The sequence below is a fragment of the Haplochromis burtoni genome, unplaced genomic scaffold (assembly GCF_018398535.1).
Source record: "Haplochromis burtoni strain Fernald_Lab_line unplaced genomic scaffold, NCSU_Asbu1 Contig_13, whole genome shotgun sequence".
Lineage (NCBI taxonomy): Eukaryota > Metazoa > Chordata > Actinopteri > Cichliformes > Cichlidae > Haplochromis > Haplochromis burtoni.
Window position 1 is genome coordinate 4,222,032 of NW_024582374.1, and position 16,212 is coordinate 4,238,243.

The window sequence follows — 16,212 nt, forward strand, 5'->3', positions numbered from 1 at the left end:
GTGTGTGTGTGTGTGTGTGTGTGTGTGTGTGTGTGTGTGTGTGTGTGTGAAGGTAGAGATGGAAGTGACCTGGATTGTGCGGATTAGAGTTATCCCAGGCCTCAAAACCCCAAAAGCATCTCCCTTCTTAATGCCCCCCTTCCTTATCTTCGCCCACTTCGCGTGCACATCTTTCTGCTGTCGCTGTCGTCACATACTGTGCAGTCATTCTTTCCCACTCGACTCGCCGCCCTTTACAACCGCTGCCAAACTGGCTCGCAGCATCCGGTTTACTTCTCATGACTTAGGCGGAAAACACTGGTCGGCTCTGGTCAGCCTACGCACACAAGTGTAACCCCAGCGGGCTGCGCGTCGGTGTGTTTGCATTCACGTATGCGCTGATGTTTTCATATCAGTGTGCTCGGTTAGACAGTAAGCCCTATTCATGCTCATGCAGATCTGCCTCCAACAGATTGTCTGGCAATCAGTCTGTCCTTGTGCCCTCTGTGTGCGTGAGTGTGTATTTGTATGTCCCAGATATTCAGACTCCGGCCGCTAACCCTAACCAACCCCCCAAATGCCCTGCCCTCCCCTCCCCAACCCTCTCTCAGTCGCTCTCACACAATAACCGGAAAAGGCTCAGCTCCATTACACAAACGCTGAGGGGACGACGAGGGAAAATAGCAACACTCTCCACAACATCGTGCTGCTGATGTCTGTAATAATTACAGTCAGAGGAGATTAGAGTGGAGATAGCAAGTATATCTGATTGTATATGTGGCAGCTCAACATTTATAGAAAACAAGGCGGTGTACAGTTTCAGTGTTTATCTCAGTTTTTGTGCTGAAAGGTTCGACTGTCTCACTGAATGAACACGTTACTGTCCTTCTGTGCCACAAGCAGACAACGCTACAATCACTTCCTCGGAGTAAAACGGGATTGCTCAGAAATTATTGTTCAAAGAAACTCGGGGCTTTCTTTATCGGACTGCCGAATGAGAATCAGACCTTGGAAATATTATCGCAGATGAAAAAAACCCCAAAAAACAGACCAGTTGCTTTCTTGAATTAACCGATTGTGCCGTCGGTTCCCTGTTAAACTCGAGGAACACAAAACACAGCTGACAGCCCAAAGTCACAAATGACATCGTTTCTGTGTACGTTGCGTGCCGAGTGAAAACGACTCCTCTCTGGGGCAGCGCACAGACCTGAAGGTCACCGGTTCAATCCCTGGGATGGAAAGATAGACTTGGAACCAGAGGTGAGAGCAGCATTAGAAATGAATCCATCAGAGGGGCAGCTCAGAGTCAGAGAGGCAGAAATGGTTTGCACATGTGCAGCGGAGGCAGAGAGGATGATGAAGAAGATTCATGGATGTAGTGAAGGAGGACATGCAGAGGGTCGGTGTGACAGAGGTGGATGCTGGGATGGGGCAGACGGTCTGCTGTGACGACCACTTATGGAAAAGAAGGAGAAGAAGAAGGTTTTCAGTATTATGAAGGCAGTTCACTTCTTGCTGGTATACATCGCAATGTTAACTTCTGCTGCAGACACAACCTGCTGCAGAGCAGGCTGCGACCTGGAAAGATGCCTCAGACCTCAGTGTGCTGAGAATAAGAGGAAGTTTTTAAAGTATTGTCTTTCCCTGATGCACATTAGTAGAAAAATAGATTTCTACTAATTTTATCCTCCCTATCAGCTCTAATATCTGAAAACAAGGCACCTATGTTTGTACTTGTTGACCTTTATATCACATTTGCATGTGCGCTAGGCTGACATTTGAATTGTGCTTTTATACTTGTTCTGTACCTGCTCTCACACTCTCGGGGCTGCGGCTGAGAGATTTTAAAAACCGACACTGTCTTCCGCATATCTGAACACGGATTTCATCTGTCAGATTCTCTCGAGTCTCAGTGAAATCAGTGATGTAATACTAATCAGTTCAATTACACTCCTTCCTTTAAACTTTACAAATGCACCAGCTCTTTGTAGTGATGATCATCCGTACAGAGCTTTTAAACACTGCTCATCTGTCAGTTTTTTCAACTGGTCTGCTGACAATAGGCCTGTCTGTGGTTCTGGTGAATCATACAGCACCGCCTCCGTCATGTGAACGTGATCATTGAGAAACCAGAGGTTAACTTGGGTTGATAATGACCTTTGTGTGACCCCTGACAGCAGATGTTGGGTTAAATGGACCTTGATTTTAAAGGTATGTTGCGTTTTTAATAGAGGGCTCATCAGCAGCTCAGTGGTTAAGTGGGACGGTGTTTAGAGGGGAGGCAAAAAAAACCTGATTCATTCAGTGATCTTCAGAAGCCACAAGCTTCACAGCTGATTACAGAAGTTGAACTAAAGAGGAAGCTAACTCAGAGTCATGCACAGACAGCTCAAATACAGTCCAGCCCTGTGCTGACCTGTTGTTCCTTTCCTCATTTTCTACTGTTAAAATGGTGGATGGTCATACCGACCTTGGTACCAATCACCTGCGGCTGAAATCTTCTGTGAAAGGCAGCCAATCAGAAAGCAGGTTGGTTTAAAGTATGTCCTGAGGTCCAGTATAAGATAAATAAAGATTGTTTTAAGCAGAAAATCACAGGAAGCTACTCTGGAGTCCAACAACAAAATTTGTGGAGCTGGAAATGAGCATTTAAGTGTCTGTGTATGCATATCTGCTCCCATGCACTTCATCATCACGATCATCACTTTATTTCCAAAGCACTTAAAAACAACATAAGTGCTGTAGAAAAAAATGAGAGATCAAGTGTAAAACATTGAATCAGCTACAAGTTCATTCATAAATGCCAGATTTGAAATAGTACTGAGTTATGTGCTCTCGTTTGCTTTTCTGGCACAATTTCACCTGCGTCCCAGGTGCATGGAGAAGTTATTAGGTTACCAGACCAACGTGTTTCGGCTTCATCATGACCCCGATGAAGGCCACAAGCTGACAGGGTCGTGAAAATCGTGCAGCAGCGTTTTTGTAACGGGTGTAGACGTGAGAGGGAGGCAGAGTAACAATAATCCAGACGAGAGGTGATGCCTTTAGGTGGGATCTAGACAGGATGGGCTTGATTTTTGACAGCTGCCTCAACTGAAAGCACTTAAAAACAGGGAGGACATGTGGCGGTTAAGTTTTAGGCTGGGGTCCATTTTCACACCTAAATTAGTGATGCTGGATTTTTCATGTATGGCCAAGGAGGAAAAGTCAAAGGTAGGGATACAGCTGGAGCTACTGGATTTAAAAAGCATGACCCCAATCTTTTTTTTCCTTTAAAATTAAGGAAATTCGGTGCCATCCATCCCCTGATGTCACTGGGATAATCAAGGAGAGGCTCTAATGCACACAAGAAGTGTTTAAGCTCTTTATGCATACAGGAGGTCTCATCCGTATGTAAGAGTTCTCTGAAAGTCGTGTTTATGCAGTAAAGTTTACTTATTGAATCCATCAGCTCAGCTCGCAGATGAGCAGAGAGCCTGCGCTAATCTTCTCCGCTTGTAACTTTCTCGTTACGACAGATCAGACGAGAGCCTTCATCAAACAAAAGCATGATCTGTCTCAGTGTTGGATATTTCTGAGAAGCTGTCCCAACACTGCAAATTCCACTTAATGTTTTTATTTCTTTTTACGTGAAGTTTGACTGTTTTCACACAGATGAGACTTTCCTCAGGTTCCTTTCATCTTGGAAGAGTTTTAGTGACAGTGAGAGACAAGCTGTAACTGACTTTCATTTGTGAGCAGCTGTGTCAGTCTCTGGAAACCCATACCGGCACCCGGCGTGTCTCCTGCATCTCTTACGTACTTTACTGATTAATCATGAGTCAATAACTTTTATTAGTTGTGTTATCAGTTTGCTATTTCGGTGATAATGTGTGGGAGTATTACTCAGAGATGAGATATCAGAGTATCTTTTTGGCATTTTAATAAACACGTAAGGGCTCTGAGTCAGTCGTGACCTCTCAGTCTAATCTAATACAGACATCTAATTAGCCAATCACATGGCAGGAACTCAGGGCACTGAGGCGTGTAGACATTTTCAAGATGTCCTGAAGTTCAGACTAATTGCCAGGGTGGGGAAGGAAGGTGATTTTAAGTGACTGTAAATGTAGTTGTTGGTGTGAGTGCTTCAGATACTGTTGCTCTGCTGGGATTTTCCGACGTGGCCGTCTCCGCCGTCACAGAGATGATATGATTTGACTGGTTTGGCTGCTTTGAGCTGAAGGAAGGCAACAATAACTCAAATAACCACTCATTACAAACTAGGTGTGCAGAAGAACATCTCTGAATCCGTAGCATGTTGAAGCTTGAAGCACATGGGCTGCAACGGCTCCTGTGAGCTACATACAGGAAAGTGAAGCTGCAGTCTGCACCAGCTCACCCAGCTAACATTCACACATTCACACTTCAGTTGTTGCATGCAGACTGGAGTCAAACCACCAACTTTCTGATTAGTAGGCAACCTGCTCTACCACCTGAGCTAAAGCCACCCCAGGCTTTCTGACATGCTTTGAGTAGAAAAGCTCTATGTAAGAGCCAGTCCACACCGTACCCATCTTCCGATAGCTCAGATAGTCTCAAACTGGTTTGTTCGTGATGATGAATCTGATCCAATAGAGCAACTTTAGGATGCGGTAAACGTCATGGATGCAGCAGCTGTCAGGGATGTTTCCAGCAGTGTGCTGAATCTGTGCCATAAAGTATAAAGATGGTTCTGAAGCATTAGCAAGGTGTTGCCTAACGTGTTCCCACAGCCAGTGCTTTAGTTCAGTTGTAGTTAACTGTATAACCTTCCTCCGATAGTTCAGTGACTCCAGCCGAAATGTTAAACGGGCCTTGCAGTAATAAACTGTTTGAGATCGTTCTCTTCCTGCTTTTCATCATTTTATCCCTGCCGGCAAGATTTCTGTTCAAAATATCATAAACAATTTTTTTTCTCTCTTCTCCTTTCAAAGCTGATAGTCATTTCATTGGAGCGATGGTTGGTGTGTGTGCGCCTGTTTAGAGATGAGGGTTCACGTTCAGGTGTGAGTGTCACGGCCAGACCGATGATGGCTTGTAGCCAGGCTGGCTGAGAGGGAGGACACACAGCAGGAAGGACAGAGTGACATAGCCACAGGACAGGCCAGCGAGAGCTATGAGAGCAGACACACACGCTTAAATAAGGCGATTTAAATGACTCATACCCAAACAAACACTGCACTCGCATGAAATGACAAACGTGCTGATTCAAAGACGTTTCCATTTCTATCTGCGATGAAACATGCTTGTGCACACACACACACACACACACATGTGAACACACGCGCGCACACACTCTGACTGCTGGTATCTTAAGGTCAGCGCGGAGCGCCGCTCTGTAATCAGAGATGTGAACGACGTCCACATCACAAAATCGCGGCTTCTCAAAATAGTTCTTCCCTTTCATCTCTCCCCTCTCCGACGGGCTCCCTCCCCCTCACCCAAAGCGAGCCCAGCATCGATGTGACGAAACACCCATGTCATCTCTTGTGACACAGCGTGCCACGCGCACGCACGCACGCTTCACATACAACTCGCGCAGCGTGACCACTTTCTTTGCTCCTATCTAAATCGAAGCAAAGTCTGTGATGTGATGACTCTTGATTGGTGCAAGCTGGGTCACTTTGATCTGTCTACCGTTTATCGTGGCGTTCAGCTGCCATCCTGTGACAGAAGCAGAACATTCAAACACTTTAACCTCTCAGGCTGCAGCTCACGCAAATTATAATGCCACATGCTCCTCAATGCTTGCTTTAAAATTCCAGTTTAGGCTGATTTAGTGTAAATCCAGCAGCTGCTGCTAATTTTACCCCCTCTGTTCGTTTGTCTCTGCCCTAAAAAAACAGATTATATAGCTTGAAATTGATGCTGTTGCCCCTCTGCCATCAGGAGAGCAGAGGAAATAGCTCTTAGTACTGTTTCCTACAGTAGCACCGTATGCACTTGTGTTTACAGAGCAGACCTGAGCTCGGTGAGCCTGTGCTGTGTTACAGCGCCGTATGTGTGTGTTTGTCGGCATGTTCAGACAGGAGCTGCTTTGCTCCGACTCGTTTACATTCCTGAGACAAACAGCAGAAAAGGAGCTGGCATTTGTTTCTCTCGTCTCTTTCTCTTCATCTCTGTCAGCGTTCTCTCTTTCTCTCGCTAATTATTTCGGCTCTAAAGACACACGTGCGCGATGTAAAAACACAGGTGATCGTGGGCTTAAGCACACATCAGGTGAGGAGTTGGGCGAACCCTTCAGCTGGGTACGTGGGGGCACAGACGGACGTCACGCCGACAGACACACTGCAGAGAGAGCGTGGGGGCAAAATACAAAGTGTGTAAGAGATAAAGCCACTGGTACTTATCGCCTTCTCAGCTGCTTTATCAGTTACGAGGTAGTCAGCAGAGCTTGTGTTGTTGCTCAAGGTTAGGCGGGGCTCGGGGTTACGCAAATGTGCCGTACATATCATTTCACGTTACGGTCACTCTAATTAAGAGCTTGTCTAAAGGTCCTAAAACCATTCCAATGCGTCCCACATCACTGATCATTAATAATCATCAATAAACATGATAAACACATGGCTGGCAGTAGGCCTCATCATACTGGAACTGTACTGTGTGTTCACTTTGGTCTTTAAAGGCTCATTAATGTCATCTAAAATACAACAAGAAGCAGCCGGAGAGCACAAACATCCGCCCAGGCAGCTCGCTCTCTGGGCTCTGTGTACTTTTAAGGGAATAGTAGAGTATCTTCCATATATTCATGTCGTGCATATAGTACACATGTAGCATTCACTCCATCGGTTACACATTTAGTAATTGTACATTTATTGAAACAGTTCTAATCTGTTACCATTATGTGTCTAAAAAAAGTCATAATAAAGTAACACGATCCCTGTGTGACATTCCCTGTAAGCATGTTGTCAATGCAACATTTAAATAACTCAGGTTCTGACCTTCAGATCAGTCTGTTCACCATAAAGGAGGGTCAGAGGTCAAATCTGACATTTGAAATCTTACTTTTTATATTTTGACCATACAGGGAGTGCAGAATTATTAGGCAAATGAGTATTTTGTCCACATCATCCTCTTCATGCATGTTGTCTTACTCCAATCTGTATAGGCTCGAAAGCCTACTACCAATTAAGCATATTAGGTGATGTGCATCTCTGTAATGAGAAGGGGTGTGGTCTAATGACATCAACACCCTATATCAGGTGTGCATAATTATTAGGCAACGTCCTTTCCTTTGGCAAAATGGGTCAAAAGAAGGACTTGACAGGCTCAGAAAAGTCAAAAATAGTGAGATATCTTGCAGAGGGATGCAGCAGTCTCAAAATTGCAAAGCTTCTGAAGCGTGATCATCGAACAATCAAGCGTTTCATTCAAAATAGTCAACAGGGTCGCAAGAAGCGTGTGGAAAAACCAAGGCGCAAAATAACTGCCCATGAACTGAGAAAAGTCAAGCGTGCAGCTGCCAAGATGCCACTTGCCACCAGTTTGGCCATATTTCAGAGCTGCAACATCACTGGAGTGCCCAAAAGCACAAGGTGTGCAATACTCAGAGACATGGCCAAGGTAAGAAAGGCTGAAAGACGACCACCACTGAACAAGACACACAAGCTGAAACGTCAAGACTGGGCCAAGAAATATCTCAAGACTGGTTTTTCTAAGGTTTTATGGACTGATGAAATGAGAGTGAGTCTTGATGGGCCAGATGGATGGGCCCGTGGCTGGATTGGTAAAGGGCAGAGAGCTCCAGTCCGACTCAGACGCCAGCAAGGTGGAGGTGGAGTACTGGTTTGGGCTGGTATCATCAAAGATGAGCTTGTGGGGCCTTTTCGGGTTGAGGATGGAGTCAAGCTCAACTCCCAGTCCTACTGCCAGTTTCTGGAAGACACCTTCTTCAAGCAGTGGTACAGGAAGAAGTCTGCATCCTTCAAGAAAAACATGATTTTCATGCAGGACAATGCTCCATCACACGCGTCCAAGTACTCCACAGCGTGGCTGGCAAGAAAGGGTATAAAAGAAGAAAAACTAATGACATGGCCTCCTTGTTCACCTGATCTGAACCCCATTGAGAACCTGTGGTCCATCATCAAATGTGAGATTTACAAGGAGGGAAAACAGTACACCTCTCTGAACAGTGTCTGGGAGGCTGTGGTTGCTGCTGCACGCAATGTTGATGGTGAACAGATCAAAACACTGACAGAATCCATGGATGGCAGGCTTTTGAGTGTCCTTGCAAAGAAAGGTGGCTATATTGGTCGCTGATTTGTTTTTGTTGAATGTCAGAAATGTATATTTGTGAATGTGGAGATGTTATATTGGTTTCACTGGTAAAAATAAATAATTGAAATGGGTATATATTTGTTTTTTGTTAAGTTGCCTAATAATTATGCACAGTAATAGTCACCTGCACACACAGATATCCCCCTAAAATAGCTAAAACTAAAAACAAACTAAAAACTACTTCCAAAAACATTCAGCTTTGATATTAATGAGTTTTTTGGGTTCATTGAGAACATGGTTGTTGTTCAATAATAAAATGATTCCTCAAAAATACAACTTGCCTAATAATTCTGCACTCCCTGTATGCACACGTTCTAAGGCTTTTTGTCAGTTTTCATGACAAAATCATGAAGTTGACCTTGAAGGCCTCGATGGACGCGAGCCAGGTTGTAAACACGACCCCGCTCTACGCCCCCCACAAAGTTTGATCACATGGCATTCAAAACTCTTCAAGCGATCGCGTTCGTGGACACAGTGAAAACCAGAAACAGAACCACCCGAGTGGAAGTCATAAAGGACTGTGATATTTGTTTATGGACTTAATGATAAGATCCGTAATGAGTATCGGCTGTCGTTCGTTAGTTTGCACAGTTTGCACTTGTGTGGGTTGACTGTGTGCATCGCGATATCTCGGCTGTTCTTGGGCTAATCATCGGGGCTCGGACGGTATCGGGAAAATAACTTTGGATGATTTATTGCCCTGAGTCTGAGCTGTGGGCTTGATTGAGGCCGGACGTTCTGGGCGCGGTGGTTGAACCGTGCAGATGGTTGCGCCGTTTGGTGACGGCCAACGCTCTTGCTGCCTCTGAGTTTGTCTTAACTGTCTTAACCGTCTAAGCTGTCCATGAAGCCCAGAAGCTGTTTAACTGATCTTAAATCCCCTGCAGCTTACTCCTCCTTATCGCCTCTTTTTTCTTCCCCCCCCTTTTCGTCTCCTCTCATTTCACATACCCACTACTCACTTATTCTCCCTCGGTGTCTGCCCGTCGTTGCTTTCTCTCTCATCAGATGAATTGCTGTAGCTAAAATGGAAACTTGTGTCCTCCTGCTCATCCCTCAGCTGTCATCTCCACTTTTCAGTACACCCCATCAGGTCATAGTTATCAGATTACCTTGAACCAATTATAACAACAATCAATGGAATAGTCGCTGGCCATGTTGCTGTTGCAGCGAGGTTACAGTAAGGCTGACGAGCCATTCTTAAACTATTTCTGAAAGGAATTTGGTCCCTGTTTCTTCTGATAAATGCAACTTATTGTTCTTTCCTCCCTCCTTTAATCATCCCTCATTCTCTCTCTTTCCAGACGAATACAAGAAGGGAGTGGAGGAGGTGAAGTACATGAGAGGGGATGAAAACCGAGTGAATGCACGCAACCAGGAGAACCTGGTGAGACACACAAACACGCACACACCATCCGCTGACAGCCTGTCATCGGCTCACAGACTCGCAGACCTTTTCCTGACAGTCCATCAGATGAGGCGAACAGACTGCTGTTTGTGTCCAGAGGCGGCTCCGTCAGCCTGACCAGCCTGCACGCACACACACATTGTCTTAGTGCAGAAAACACACACAAAACTTGCCTCGCATGCAGGTAGAAACAACATGAGGCGTGTGTGGAATGTGTGGGCTGATCGCTCGGTTGGTTTCACTCCCTCCTGCAAAACTTTTAGGTCTTCAGTGGTGCAAAGACGTACTATATCGTGACTGGGAAAGTCATTCTGCTTCGGAAATTTGCAGAACAGCTTCCCTGTTACATAATAATGTTTGGATGCATTATTCCTCAAAAGGTGAAACTTGCAAAACCAGGTTTTTATCCTCTCCAGATCACTAACTGACTGAAAAGAATGAGCGTCATGTGAATTAGGTCTGCCTTCATATTCAGGTTCACGTTATTTTATTTTACCTGTAGGTAGTTTTGGTCTGCAGTCATGAGTCATACTGTCTCACATGCGCATTTTCAGTACAGACACACAACAGATAAGCACTGTATTCAATGCAGTTTTATTTATATAGCGTCAAATGAGTTGTTGTAAGACACAAGCTGCGTTTTTACATAGCCCGGTCCGTCTGCCGTTTGCGGTCTGACCAGCATCCGTGTAGCTGCTTGCTCTCACAAAGTAATCCTCACTCAGAGACTCAGAGGTGGAAAATGCATGATGCGGAAACACAGCAGGAAACGCATGCATGGTGATCAACCTTCATCAGAGCCGATAATCAGTTTTATTAGGCATACATACATTATGCCTCTTTCCCGTGTCCCACGCCCGTCACGCAGTGCCGTCTGAGTGAGGATTGTAATTTGATAATCCAGGTTTGATGTGACATTTGCTTCCAGTGATGTAGCTGTTTGTTTTAAACGTATCCATCAGCTGATAATGAAAACTAATGGTGCGCATGTGCGTGCGTTTTCAGGAGAAGAGTAATGTCCAGCACAAAGGCAAACATCAGAAAGAGGTTCCTGCACCAAACATCAAATCCAAGTAAGTCATGAGTAGCGGGTTTAATCTCGTAAACATGCAGTGGGAATAAATAATAACATCTATTCTTTATGGGCAACTTCGGTAATTTGAATGACAAATGTCAAAGGTACAGTTTGCTCACATTACGTAATATATTTTCTTTTTGTTTTGTGACAGAGGAAGCCACAGTTTCTCTTTCTGTTTCCACGCTGATTTCGGCTGTTTTCAACGTTCAAAATGAACTGTTGAGCCGGAGGTTCTTAAACTGTGGCGGGGGCCCCCTCTCAGAGCCATGCAGCCAGTAGAAAGGGGACCTAGAAAAATGTGAAATAATCTTGCGAATGAAAAATAAGCCGAAGTTATCAGGCTGAACGTTATTTCACTCGAATTCAAGCCGGAGCCTTTTTATTCTGACGAGTTCTAATGAAAACAAACAGAAATGATTATTGAAGCGCGTCTGAATCTGGCTGAACTGATGCGTTCATAAGCGGCTGCTTCCATTAAGTTGTCACCTCAGTATGTTAATGTTATGACGTGAAGCGAGCGATATTTTGTGTCTGGCTTTTGTAATCCTGCCTCGTGGCCGGCCCCCGCTGCGTGCATGTTGATGAGCCTCTGCGTGCGTACATCACGGCTGCTGCCGGCTGCAGTCTTTAGTCTTTTGCTGCATTAATTCTTTATTAAATGATCTTTTAAAATCCTCCAAACAGAACTGTTTCTCACACTGCGGTGAGGGATGTGTGTGCGTGTCTGTGCTGTATGTGTGTGTGGGGGGGTTGTAATGGAAAATTCTCATGATGTATTTGTTGCCTCCCCCCTCCTCCTCATCTCCATCCTCCAACTTCCTCTCCCCCCCTCTCTAACTTTTCCATTTGTGTCTGTGTCTCTCAGCATTCACACGTCAGAAAGCCAGCAGGAATTTTTCAGGATGCTGGATGAGAAGATTGAGAAGGTGAGGAGGCCGGAAGTGGGGTTTGTTGGGGAGGGTTGCAGTGAAGGAGGGGCAGGGCATTTAAAATAACAGCTGGATCCTAAACCATTAAACATCTCCCTCACTGAGGGGGAGGGACAGGTGATCGCCACGGTGATGAGCGCTCGCTGCTCTTAGTCTGCCTCTTGAATTACGCTGCAAGCTCATAAACAGTCAGAAGCACCCAAAGTGAAATGAGTAATCCTCGATTCAGCTTCGCTATGACGGATTAAAATTTTCACCTCGGCCTTGAAACGTGGATGAGGAAATGTAGCTACAGCGTGAAGATAGTAAAATGTTGGTGTATTCGATATATTTCAAACATCTGGAGTTGATTCCAGGAGTTGCGAGTAAAAGTTGCACCCTGGGACCTGCTTTGGTTGCAGCTGAAATCGGAGAGTACGTCCATGTAGGTTTTTGGTCATCGTGGTCTTTTTCAAAGGCGTTCCTTCTCATCCATCAGACCCGAAGGAGCCTCTTGGATGAGAGGTGGAACATTTTTTTAAATAACGTGAAGAAGTGCAGTCATCTGCTCTTTTAAACTGTTATGAAACTTGGAGAAGTTTGAATGTTCCCTGCAAATTATGAGTGGCCAAATCACGGGGAGGTGCAACTGCCAGCAACCGCTCTGCAACCGGTCTCTAGGCCTGTGTGACGGGGACCTAAAATCAGACTGATGTACTGTGTTTACACTGGATGTTGCCTCCAAACAGTCACAGCTATTATGGTCTGTGACTGCAGTGTGTGTAGTTAAAGCCGTGTTCCAGCCATGCCACAGATTTAATGCGATTCTATAAATCAGCTCTGTGACTTGTTTGACGTCAACAGAGAGCTACACAAATGAGAATGACGGCGAATGCTGGAGGAAAAAACAAATCTCCAGATGAATGATAGTGATACTTGCTACAGAGTCTGATGGATAGGGTTACATGATGGATTTTTACTAGGCTGCTGTTTTCCTGTATAAATGCAATCGGGTCATAATATGTTAATGTGGCCCAAAAATAAAGCCCGTTAACAGAGCTTTAATTACTGTCTGGTGTTTTAATCAAAACATTATGAGTGCAATCTGCAAATCTGAAAAAAGAAAACATATCTGTCACATTAACGTTGAAGTAAAAGTCTTTTAATTTGAAAAGCATCATTACTATGAAGTAATACAGAGTGGAAATATTACAGTACTGCACTCGGCGTCCTTCTGAGGCATCCTGTGATTTCAGAGCTTTTTTGAGGAGAGTTGGAAAAGCTCTGCAGAGGAAAGGAGAGCAGCTAGTTTAGCCCACTTTTGAGCACTTTATCGGGTGCCTGAAGACTGACGGTGGTCTGTGTAAATGAGGTGGTGTAACAGGTGTCGGCTCTTCTCATAGTCATGCTTTTGTTTGCAGGGACGAGACTACTGTTCGGAGGAGGAGGAGGAGGAAGATGGGACATAGCACAGAGGCCCCCAGGAGTCACCCCCACAGAGAGCCTCACCGTGTGTGTGTGTGTGCGTGTGCGTGTGCGTGTGCCTGAGAGAGCGCTAAATCAGTGTTTGACCAATGGGGTGTTGACAGGACACTTTATGTTGGTATGATTTTGTGAGTTGTTGAACATGTGGCAAAGATAATACTTTAAATACAAGCGAAAGAGTGGGGGATGCTTGAGACAGAGAGAGAGAATGGCATAAAGAAAACTTTCTTCAGAGACTATACACAGCCCTCCTTACTTAGCGCCTCACCCCTTCAGGCCCCGGGTGGACAGATGGAGGTGGCGAGGGATGAAGTGACAGGCAGATGAAAGGAGGGAGGGATGGAGGATGACGCGGTGACGGATGTGCACACATCGCGTGAACTCGCCTCTGACGGGTTGGGCACGGCCGTTTCCTCGAGCTGGATAAAGGCGGCTTCGCAGGCCTCCATCTGTCCTCCTGTCTGTCCTCCTGTCTGTCTGTCTATATTTAACCCCTGCAATTGGACAAAAGAACTTCCCAAATACGGAGGCCCAGGAAGGAGGAACATGTTGGTGGGTGTCTCGAGATGCACGAGTGGAGAAGAAAGAGCGCAGGGAAGGAGATATCTAACACTACCAGGATCCACACTGAACTCTTTGGCCTGCCTGGCTACAGTCAGGCTGGCCTGGGCCGCGGCAGCCTGAGAGAACGGGTGAGGGAGGAAGAGGGAAGGCGGAGAAAGGGGGGAATATTTTGGGGATATTTTAATAAGAGAGAATATGGAGCGAGCTGGTGATTTGAAACTCAACTCCTCCTGCCTTGAAGTCAAGGACCCTGTTTTTGTTTTTTGTTTTTGTTTTTTATTCTGTTCCAGCCAATCATTCACTCAAGCCCTTCCCTTCCATGATGTTCTTTTCTTCAGTTTGTTTTACTCTTGGCTTCCATCGTAGTGTATCCTCATCAAAACCATTATCGCCCTCACCGCCACAGCAATCAGAGTGAAGCTGCATAATTCACCGCATCTGTGTCTCAACCCAATCCGTCCTCCACCTTTTACCAGAACCTGGCAGAGCCGTGCTAACGTGCACGTGCAGTCTATTCTTGTACATATGGTAGCACACACTCATTCCAGCACACGTTCGGCGTATCGATATGAGTCACTCAAACACATTAATGTGTCCTCCTCATTTCACCAGCAGACTGTCATGTGCATCAGTCAGAGGTGTTCCATGTAGCTCCACATTTCTGCTTTGGCTCAGTGTTCACACACACACAGACATACACACACACACTGGCACTGAAGCAGCAAACTGGGCTGAGCGTAAGGGGAGGATGCATGGTTGCCGTGGAGACACAGACCTAATCACTTTTTTTTCTTTTTCTTTGATTTGTTTTGTTTTGTTGCTGTTGTCATCCTTACTGGATACTTACTGTTGTATTATTTTAAATACTTTTTTCTATTAAAAATAGAAAGCGCAGAAGCTCTGATCCTGTGTGTACCATGTTAATGTGTGCGTGCGCGCGCGCGTGCGCGCCCCCGCTACTTGGAGCAGAGTAATGGAGCGCCATGATGCCGGCAGTGCACTGAGGAGGGAGAAGTCAGTCTATTTTTCTGTGGTCATGCTGCCTAAAGCCATGCAGTCAGAGCGCATTCATTCATAACTGCAGCGTTGTGCTCTGCCACCTGCTGGCACAGACTCAGTACTGCAGTCTGCTCTGCAGGCGTTCTAATAAATACATATAAACATATTTTGGCCATGATCAACAACTTCGTGGGCACTCACATTTTTTTTTCTAGGTCAAAATAAATCAGTTAGGTGTCAGCAATTCTCCAATGAGTATTCAAATCACGGCTCTTGAAATTATTTATCTATATGTGAGCCCTCCGGGTGCATGAGCTAATTCAGCCCAGCTGTCAAGCGGAGGTCAGCGTGACATCTCTGAAACACAAAGATTATTCAAAGAGCTTCAGGAGGCAACGAAATCCTGCTTAAAACAACACGATCTACAAGCTTAATTATAAAACATGCAGGGGGACACGACCTCGTCTCACATTTAAATCATATAAATATAAAATATATTTAAATCATATGCTCGTATATCCCCTCAGACTTGATGTAGGAGTGTGCTGCAGCAGGCACGCAGCTGAATGAATATCATTCATGCTGGTAAAGATGAACAGGGGTCTGTTGAGGCTGTGGCGTTGGCCTTTACTAAGCTGAAATTTTACCTTGAATCCTTTTTTGATAAAAATTGTTGGGTGGAGTGGGTGTCAGTTTTTAAGCTCTCTGAAGGATGGTTTGATGGGAAAAATGTGATATCAGCACTAAAGCGATGGAGAAGTAGTGGGTGGAGGTGGAGAGGCAGCCTACGTGGAGGTGAGCACAGCTAAACAGGTGAGTGTCAGCTGTTTCTGTGCTGAAAATAACAGTGACGATACACAAATGCAGCTGTTGGTGGGTTACTCTATGCTGTTGCTAACCTTGGCTTGTAATCACCTGATTCTAAGACCCGGTTAGGGAAACTTCTGCCAGAGATAGCGGGCCTGCTTTCTTCTTCACATGCCTGTAAACCCCAGAGTGCTCCTGAGCTCGGCCTAATTATGCACACTTGGGACTGCGCGTATGATGCCTTGAGTGGGTAACAGTGGTAGAGCCGATCTCCTGGTTATGAAGGGAACATTTGGTGGCCCCGCTGTGTCTTTAATAGCTGTCTCTCTGTAACACACACAAACTCCTTCTTTACCTTGCATGACTCACTTGCAGGGGCGCATGAGGTTACAATCAGCAGCCGCTGAGCACATCGGCAGCGTGAAAGGCTCCCTGTGGGACGGCGCTCGCGGCAAGGCTCTCCCACACAGAGAAATAAAAGTGTTGGAGGCAGACACGGAGAGGGGGAGAGCGGGAGCGAGAAATTAAAATGAGGGAGTCGGGGAGGTGAGAGTGTAGGAGGGAGAGAGTGAGGAGGAGACGGATGTTGCCCGTTAACCTCAGACAGGAATATGGGCAAGAAAATGTTCTTTCCACCCTGACGTAAGTACCAATAAAGAGCCCACTCCTCCCTGCTTCCAGTGCGCGCG

At 45.6% G+C, this 16,212-nt stretch overlaps 1 protein-coding gene across 2 annotated transcripts in view; it reads left to right on the forward strand.

Annotated features, from left to right (window-relative positions):
* The window catches only part of zgc:92140 (uncharacterized protein LOC447854 homolog), a 48,974-nt gene that overhangs the window by 15,133 nt on the left and 17,629 nt on the right, over positions 1-16,212 (forward strand). Inside the window, exons 3-6 of one of the 2 annotated variants that reach the window (XR_006053686.1) lie at positions 9,579-9,661; positions 10,688-10,755; positions 11,626-11,686; positions 13,090-13,196. Coding sequence is in view for 1 of the 2 variants with exons in the window: in XM_005932466.2 (XP_005932528.1) it covers positions 9,579-9,661; positions 10,688-10,755; positions 11,626-11,686; positions 13,090-13,137 (260 nt within the window). In the remaining variant the exon portion in view is untranslated. Of the gene's footprint in view, positions 1-9,578; positions 9,662-10,687; positions 10,756-11,625; positions 11,687-13,089; positions 14,612-16,212 lie in introns of those variants that run through there. The other variant, XM_005932466.2, reaches the window with a different exon arrangement.